This window comes from Lucilia sericata, unplaced genomic scaffold, assembly GCF_015586225.1.
Source record: "Lucilia sericata isolate MDLA Ls3-8-SP2 unplaced genomic scaffold, ASM1558622v1 Contig000096F_arrow, whole genome shotgun sequence".
NCBI lineage: Eukaryota > Metazoa > Arthropoda > Insecta > Diptera > Calliphoridae > Lucilia > Lucilia sericata.
Window position 1 is genome coordinate 654,901 of NW_023994128.1, and position 9,668 is coordinate 664,568.

The following is a 9,668-nucleotide window of genomic DNA, read 5'->3' on the forward strand; positions in this document are numbered from 1 at the left end:
TATAGACTAGACTATAGACTAGACTATAGACTAGACTATAGACTAGACTATAGACTAGACTATAGACTAGACTATAGACTAGACTATAGACTAGATTATAGACTAGATTATAGACTAGACTATAGACTAGACTATAGACTAGACTATAAGCTAGACTATAGACTAGACTATAGACTAAACTATAGACTAGACTATAGACTAGACTATAGACTAGACTATAGACTAGACTATAGACTAGACTATAGACTAGACTATAGTCTAGACTATAGACTAGATTATAGACTAGACTATAGACTAGACTATAGTCTAGACTATAGACTAGACTATAAACTAGACTATAGACTAGACTATAGACTAGACTATACACTAGACTATAGACTAGACTATAGACTAGACTATAGACTAGACTATAGACTAGACTATACACTAGACTATAGACTAGACTATAGACTAGACTATAGACTAGACTATAGACTAGACTATAGACTAGATTAAGTTAGATAAAGTACCGAAAGTGTCGTAGGGGTACGCGGTATTTTTCGATATCAAAAAGTACTGAGGTACATAATTTCTCTTGCCTGACATAATTTTATATAGAATCTAAAGACGTGCACAAAACCACAATAATGCGGCAAGTGGCTAAAAAATTTTGTGTGCTTATGATGGCGCACACGATATTTTTTTAACAAATTGTCGCATTATTGTTGTCTTGTACAGGCCTTTAATAGAAACCACAAAATGAGATCTACTTACTCTTACGTACTTTTTAATTTTCTACTTCCACTTGAGGTTTAATGATCTCATTTCGTAAGAGAATCATGTAGCACACTCTCTTTCTCTCTCTCTCTCTCTCTCTCTCTCACTTTAATATATTTAATCGAACAACTATTAGTATTTATTTTTAAATAAGTAATATGTACTAATAACAAATTCATACCGGCTGTATAAAATATAGGAATCTGAAAAGAAGAACTGAAAACAGTATTTGCTGGACAAGCGTGCTAAGCAGTCGTAAATCATTCGAGAGGTCTGTTTAGTATTAAGTAAACAACATCAACAATGATAAAAAATAATAAAATCAATCCAATCATTAGTAGTTTAAGTAAATAAAATTGTGTATGTGATAAGAGTGTGATTTGCATAAATATTATGAAATTTTAAGATTGTTTAAGCGCTTGCGATTAAAAAGTCTCATATACATAAATTATTAAGTGCCTATCAATTAATTAAAGTTATCAAGTATAAAATAATACATATAAGTATGCACATTTATCAGCTTACATAATTAACATATTGGATAAATAGAATAGAAAATGCAAATAAATATTGTATATATCCAAGACAAATAGAACAATTGTATTCAAACTATTCGAATTAGTAACACACTATATTGAACTACAATAATTTATATATGTACGTGTAAAGTGAATTATTGTGGCCTTTATGAATGGTGGAGTACAGAGAATCACTTAATCGACAAATGTGTAAATAATGTAAAGAAAGTTTATTGTCAACTTTGTTCATTTAATTTTATAAGTTTTATGTTATAATATGTTTTATGAAAACAATTTTTCAATGTAGTTTTTTTCGCTTCTTGCGTGTATGTCCTATAAAGGTTTGAACATACATATGGGCGGACTGATGTAGCTAAATCGTCTTATATGGAATCAAAATAATCGAAGTGTTACAAATGTAATTACAAAATAAATATATAATTTTTATATTAGGTACCGAAATACCCAGCAAAAACTGGGTAATGGCTTTCAATTGTAATTACTTACCTAACAACACACTTTTCAATGACTACTACCTATCGTCTGGATTACATAGAATTAGTCCAATAAGTCCTTACTAATAATATGTTATATACTTTCTAATTCATTAGTCATCTTGCTAGTAAAAGTATGGAAGCTGTATACGTTTTTTCATGCGATTTACAATGACTACTTTTTCTAATTACTTGTAATCGTTTGTGGTAACTACTTGCCTCCAATGACATCACCGTGTTAAAATAATTACTTAAAATGCTATTTTGTAAGCAAATTTTAGCATTTCAACCCCTTACATGGTAATGAAAGTTTTTACTGGGTAGTAAAACTTTAACTGAAAGGTTGATAAAAATTTGTAGTAAGACAAAACTGCAAATTGATTGGATATTTTCTGTATATGTTTCCGATCATAATGAATTTGACCAAAAATCATACAAGTTATGGAATATCAAACACATAATTCCCCCTTATACAGTGTAGGGTATTTTATTAAAACAGCTGTATGGAATTTTTTATTTGATCATATTTATGTAATATTGTATTATTTTAAGTAAACTATCATATTTCTGGTTTACTTTTATATTTATTTGGTTTTACTTAACAATGTGATCGGTCACCTATTTATATAAGGTAATTAATTAAATTGAACCGGTTTCCAAAGCAGGTTTAAATAGTTTACTACTGTTGGTTTTTTCTATAAAACCCAACTTTTAAAGAAACCGGGATTCCGGTTAACAGAACATTTACCAATTCGATACAAATATCTAAGTTATACTGCCTTATGCAAAAAGCGATTATTAACAATGGTTGTTAAAACCTGTTTTTATATGGAAAAAGTGTGTAGTAAACCATTATTAAATTTAATAATCGTTTTTGCATAAGACAGTTAATGTATAAGGATCAGTTAATTATATTAACTAATTCTTTGTAAAAATTAAAAAAAATGGATAATATTTTTTGCTTTAAAATGAGCAACTCAACGCGTCTTTGAAAGACCTCTCATGGTTTTAATTATGCATATAGTGTCTTTAAAATAAATATGAAGAAAATCGCAAAAACCTCTAAAAAGAACTCATTTATATTTCGATCTAGTTCACTAAATATTGAAGCACCGTTAAAAATTTTGAGAAACTTTTTCTAATATTTAATTCATTCATATTAGTTGGAAACATCGAAAACTTTTTGAAGCTCCACCCTAATGTATATACATACATTTAATTATTAACAAATTGACAATCACTTTAAAATTGGCAAATACTTCAAAGAAAATTTCAGTTTGGAACAGTTAAACACTTTATTAATTTCCACGTGTACTCTGAAAATGTGTAATTTGAGATCTTCAAAAAGCAATTGTATTAAAGATATGCATTTACGGTAAACTGTTGATGTAGATGCACAATTTTGTTCAGTGTATCCAACTCTAAAATTATTCTTTTCCATTATGTACTTTGTTTTGGAAATTTAAATTTTTCACTATTTAAAATAAATAATATTAAAACAGGTAAGAAAGTATAGTCGGGCGTGGCCGACCATATGATATTTTTCATAATAAAGCATTTATCTTCAATATTCCCTTGTTCCGATACATTTAAGCAATTTATGGATGAAAAACTAATTTTCTGAAAGAGACTTTATATGGGGGCTAGGGACAAATATGGACCAAGCCCGATACAATTTTATGAATATATTTATATTTACATAATATTTTATTGTGCTGAATTTCATCGCGATATTTGTGTTTATAAGTTAATTTGGGACGTTCAAGTAATTTTCTGAAGGGGGCTGAAAAAGTGGTTTAGGGTGGTTTAGGGTATAACTACTGAAAATGCGATTCTATGAAATATGTATAAATAAATAAAAATTTATTTAAATTCCTTTGTTTCTCCGTATTTGAATTTTGTGACATCCGTCAATAAAATTGCATGTCATTTCGATGAGCGTCTTTTGGTCTGTCTATTCAAATTTATTTATTTAATAATAGTCCATACATATACAGGGATATTTAAATGTAATTTTTTTCTAATCAAGTATAGGTAAATAAATAAATTTAGTTTCGATGTTTATAATAAAACCAACAAAAAAGTTACTCTCGCATCATCCTTCAAGTAAATGAGCGATATGAACTCTTTTTTTTCATTGTTGTTTCATTATTAATTAAAGTACGAAGTTTTATTAACTTTTTCAACGTTTTTCTTCTTTTCATTAAAGTAAACATGTCACCGTCGTCATCATCAACACCTACATCTTCTTATTATACCGTTGACATACGTTCTGATACGGTAAGTTTGCCCACTAATGAAATGCGTCAAGCTATGTTTGAGGCAAAAGTTGGCGATGATGTTTATGGCGAAGATCCAACAGTTTTGGAATTGGAAAAAAAGTGTGCCTTGTTATTTGAAAAGGAAGCTGCTCTGTTGGTACCTAGTGGAACAATGGCAAATTTATTGGCAAGTAAGTAATATCACCATCAAAGCTTATGTGTGTATGTGTAAAATTTAAAGTAAGTTATATATGGACTTAGAGTTTAATGGATCTTGAGAGATCTTGGTTCCAACAAAACGTTTAACTTATTGCTTTCTTGCTTTCCAAAAAATATTTTTTATTTATTCTTATGTATCTTTGTTTCCATGTCGAAAATGTTGTTAAGCTTTAATTTTCTCTTTTCTTCATAAATCGTTTTTCTTCTACACTTTAAACGAGTAACATTAAGTTGTCCTTATTAATATGTATGTACCACAATTGACAAAATGGCTACATCGGCAACACACAATTTAAAATTTTACCATCACATTAAATTATTTTTAAATTCAAGCACTACACAAACATTTCTCTCTGTATCTTCTGCAGTAATGGTTCACTGTCATCGACGCGGTACCGAGGCCATCGTTGGTGACCTCTCCCATACATTTCTCTATGAACAGGGTAAGTGAGCGAGTAAGCAAGCAATTCATTGCCAGTCATTTAATCTTTGAACAACTTTATATTTACAGCTGGTGCAGCACAAATTGCCGGTGTACAATTAGCAACAATTAAAAATAAAACAGACGGCACATTTTGTCTCCGCGAAATGCAACATAAAATGAGACTTTACGATGACTGCCATGAACCCGTTACGGCGCTGGTTATTGTCGAAAATACACACAACATGTGCGGTGGCAAAGTGTTACCCCTCGAATGGTTGAATGAACTGGCTGGCATTTGTAAAAATCCCGCAAAGACAAATGGCAAAAATATTGCCCTCCACATGGATGGTGCTCGGGTATTTAATGCTGCGGCATATTTAAAAGTGCCTGTGGCACGTATAACAAAGGATTTCGATTCGGTGTGCTTTTGTTTGAGTAAAGGTCTATCGGCACCAGTCGGTTCAGTATTGGTGGGAACAAAAGCTTTTATTAGAGAGTAAGTAAAACATTAAAATTCATTCAGTTACACATAAATTTTTGTATACATTGACATAACAGCAAACTATAAATTTTGTTGTTAAAAAGTATATTGTAAATAATATACATAAAATGTAATGAATGGTTTAATGAATTGGTTTAAAAGAAGTGGTTTACTAAGTATTACATGACAAGAGTTTATAGAAGACTATTTATAACGTACAACTCTTTACACTGTTGGTTTTCATTACAGTCTTGTGTCTGAAGCTTAAAAACGACCTACTTGAAATTATTTTCCATCCGGCCTTAAATAATTAGTTTTTTATGGCGTTTCAATCCTAATTTTCGTTGTCGCTTTCTTGTATGAACTGTTTTTCGTTGCAAATATATGAAATTTCATTTTAGAGCCTATTAAGCAAAATTGAATGGAATTTAGCAAAACTTGTTAAGTTATATTTTACTAGCATACCTACCATTTGAAGAATGGAAAAGTACCAAAGAGTACCCACTTACAGAATATTATTCAGTCAAGAAAAAGTACTAAAAGTGGAATAAATTCTACCTCAGTGGAAAGTACAAATAAAATGTTGTCTAGAAAAATTGTGCTTTCAAAAAGGTACCAAACAATTTACTCGAATTTGGTCTTATATAGGCCTTAGTACTCGAATTCCAAAATAATATATATATAATAATAATATACCAATAGCTTACTTTGTGTGAGTAAATAAACTACTTTTTTAAATTTTATAAAAATTGGTTTGAATAAAATTTCCCGTTTTTCCCCTTTTTGGTACTTTTTTGTGAAACAGCAAACATTTTGTTTCAATAAATATTACAGAGTTAGTTCGTAATTTAATAGGTATAATTCAATAAACCGAAAAAGTTTTCTTAATGTGCTAAAAAAAAGTACCAAAAATACAGTTTTCTCCCTTTTACATCCGAAAGAGGCTGAATTTTAAAAAATTACGAAACAGGTGTCTCCTAATTTTGGGAGAAATATTCAAAATATATACAAAAGTGTTATTTTGTTTATTAGTTAAAAAGTTATAAAGGGCCAAAAAGGTACCAAAATCACCTTTGTTACACATTTTCACCCCTTAAGAGTACGAATTTCAAAAAAGTGCCAGACTCCCAACTTCTTATTTTAAGAGTAGATACATATGCATTTAAAAGTTTTCTTGTATCACTAATATTAGGTAAGATAATTAAGAAAACCTCTTTTACCCGCTTTTTCCCTTTTTTACCCCTAAATGCACAAATTTCCAAAAATCCCTCTTTAGTGGATCTCTATAACCAAAAACACATCTACTGTCAAAATTTCATGATTCTAGGTTCAGCCGTTTGGGCTGTGCGATGATGAATCAGTCAGACAGTAACGCTACTTTTTTATATACATAATATAGATTACAAGAAAAATTAATCTTCTAATTATCGAAAATCTTTTTAATCCTCATTAATATTTAAGAAATAGTACATATGCAAGCAGATCTGTACCATATGCATACATAATTGTTTAGTAGTGAGTACTAACTTAAGATGCATATTTCTTTAATGGTACTAAACAATTTGTAATGCATCCAAGCCCAGCCGGTGAATTTATTTGATTTCTTTGACATTTATGGTATGGATACATTGCACATTTATTTTAGAACTTTCTTTCTAGCTTAAACCACAAAGTAAAGGAAAATAGCATGCGCGTACAATATATAATTAAAACATGGGGTAAATCGGCAACACTTTCTTAAGAAATTTTAAAAATATGTACATATATACATATAAACTAAATTGACAGCTTTAAAATCTGACACCCTTAACAATTTTCTATATGGAGTAATTAAATTTGTTTACTTGTTTCTTTATTCTACATATGAAACAATGTATGTACATTAGGGTTTCCCATTCGTATGAAACCCTGTTTCATTTTAAGATACCATTTCTCAACGGATAAAAAGGATTTGCGCGATTCTAATGACAAATTTAACATACCAGAGGTGATCTACTTTGTGGACCACAGGCTACGTCCGTAGTGAAGTTCAAATGAAGTTAAAATTCAAAACTTAAATTAAAAAGCACTTCCTCTTTATGCACGTAATATTTCATTTGAATGGGACAAACCTTTTAAAAGTTACAGAATTAATTCCCTTTTTTATTTCCACACCAATGTGTGACATTGAAAGCGGCTTTCGTATAATTTCTGAAAAAAAATTATAAAACCTCAAAAAGAAGTTTTTTTATCATTTGAAACAGCCCACCAAATATTGAAGTTAGAACTAAAAATCAGCAACTTACATTTTGGGGACACCCTAGTTCACATATGTTTGTAAGTCGGCAGACGACATTTATCTATTTTAGCAGTTTATTATGTTCTTTATTTATAAAATGTTTTCGTTTTTCTCTATTTTTTTTTTGCATTTTCCAGAGCTCGTCATTTACGTAAAGTTTTAGGTGGTGGTATGCGTCAATGTGGCATTTTAGCTGCTGCCGGCTTAGTGGCACTTGAGACAATAGTACCACGCTTGAATGGGGATCACGAAAGAACAAAACGTATCGCAGAAGGTAATTTATATTAAGAAGACAAAAAAAGAACACAAGCAACAGCAAAAAAGACACGTACATATATTCATTCTGATGGAAAAATACTCATGCATACACTAACTCATTCATTCACTTTCTAAAATTTTGAGAAACATATAGACAAATGTCTACAGACGATGTGAATACACACACACACACAGTTCATTTTGTCTTACTCTAGTCCTTTATGTCCTTTTGGCAATGCAGTAATTCTGTTTTAAATGAACATAAACATACCACTGTTACACATACAGTTAGGCCTAAAGGACCACTTTTACCATTACACTTTACACTAAACAATCAACATTGACTCTTCCCGTTCTCTTCAGTTCCTTTGTAATAAGCGTCTGTATTTGCGAACAAATAAAAGAAAATTTAAACAAGCAAGAAAGTATAGTCGGGTATTCCCGACTATCTTGATAACCTACACTACTACTGTGAGAAAATTGATATAAGTAAATGATAATTTTAACAGTAATCGACGTGGTTATGAAACGTGTATAAACACATAAATATATTGAAAATTTAGCAACGAGATTAAAGATCATAAATAACTTGTTAGTCTAGATTTAGATCTTTGCAAAATTGTATAACTATTGCTTCATATACAACTTCAGTTATAAAAGGAATTTCTAGGGGGGACAACCATATATCAATAGGCTTAGTACCTTATACGATGTTGTACCAAATTTGATCGAGTTATCTGACCGTCTGTAAAGCCAATTGTCGTTGTAATAGTATGGGGTATTAAAATGCTATGGTTAGTTGTGTAATTAAGATTACTAGTGTGGTTTAAAAATTTGTTGGTTTTAAAAACCAGACTTAAAATTTTCCAATATCCCTCAATTTCGATTGTATTTACCTACTGGCGCCAAATAAACTAAATTAAGTAATGTTCATAACAAAAACGTTATTTATTTAACATTTATTAAAAAAATAAATATGTAGCACTCACCTAATATCAAGTCTGACTATGGTAAATGATGCCATTTTGCACTTGAGTTGCAATTCGTTATGTTGACTTGAATTGAGCTGTATGTAACTGTATGTGTTTCATTTTCATTTTTTTCCAACTGTTTCCTTTTCACTTCATCCTTTTATTGCTGTTCATAAATGTTATGGAGTATATGTATGTGTGTATGTGTTTGTCTAAGTTTTAAGTCTATAAAGTATACTTGTATGAATCTGTTCATTTTAATTTTCTTCTTTTGTCAAGCTTTACATAATCTACACAGTCCCAACTTTAGTGTTGACCTAGCAAATGTTCACTCTAATATACTGTTGATTCATATGGTTAATCCAAAAATAACTGCCAGTGACTTTGCTAAACGTTTGGGTGAAGTAACAACTCAAGAACTTCAAGATGGTTTAACGACAAAAACAGACGATGGCAGTCAGGGTATTGTATTGAAGGTCAGTGCCCGTGACTGGGCATATGCACGCATTGTATTGTATCATCAAATTACGGATAAGGATGTTGACTATGTGATTAAAAAATTTGAGTATGTCGTTAAGGAATTTGATGGATTGTTATAAGTCGTATATATGTAGTATTGTATAATAAATATACAAAATATTAATATGTTGGTTTAACATAGAAACTATTGTAAAATATATGTATAAATTTCTAGAAGAAAACCATGGTATACTTATGCATGTCCAGACATGTCTGTACTAGTTTTAAATAATACATGTAAGTATTTGTTTAATTATATTGCATATCAGTTAAACCTTTATAATTGGGTACGTTCTTAAATGCAGATATTACATCAGTGCTTCCTATTCGGAAAGGCCCTTATATAAGTCACCTTTAATGTTCCATAAGCCTTTTTAAGGAAAGTATGTTTTTTTCCTCTGTGTGAGAAATAAAATTTTAAAAAATTTTAAGTACCTAAGAACAAAGTCTGTTTCATTGGAAACTTCGAAGATTCTAACTATAATAGTT

The 9,668-nt window shown here is 30.2% G+C and overlaps 1 protein-coding gene across 1 annotated transcript; it reads left to right on the top strand.

The window, feature by feature from the left end:
* Positions 1 to 930: 930 nt before the first annotated feature.
* Positions 931 to 9,361, top strand: LOC119599904 (probable low-specificity L-threonine aldolase 2). Its single transcript, XM_037949846.1, has 6 exons — positions 931 to 1,027; positions 3,978 to 4,220; positions 4,617 to 4,691; positions 4,760 to 5,168; positions 7,569 to 7,705; positions 8,940 to 9,361. The coding sequence occupies exons 2-6, from the start codon at positions 3,983 to 3,985 to the stop codon at positions 9,257 to 9,259; spliced, it is 1,179 nt and encodes a 392-aa protein (XP_037805774.1). The 5' UTR covers positions 931 to 1,027; positions 3,978 to 3,982; the 3' UTR covers positions 9,260 to 9,361.
* The last annotated feature ends 307 nt before the right edge of the window (positions 9,362 to 9,668 follow it).

Coding starts and splice junctions, on each gene's coding strand:
- LOC119599904 (XM_037949846.1), top strand. CDS start 3,983: ATGTCACCGTCGTCATCATCAACACCTACATCTTCTTATTATACCGTT. Junction 4,221..4,616: donor AATGGCAAATTTATTGGCAA/GTAAGTAATATC, acceptor TATCTTCTGCAG/TAATGGTTCACTGTCATCGA. Junction 4,692..4,759: donor TACATTTCTCTATGAACAGG/GTAAGTGAGCGA, acceptor TTATATTTACAG/CTGGTGCAGCACAAATTGCC.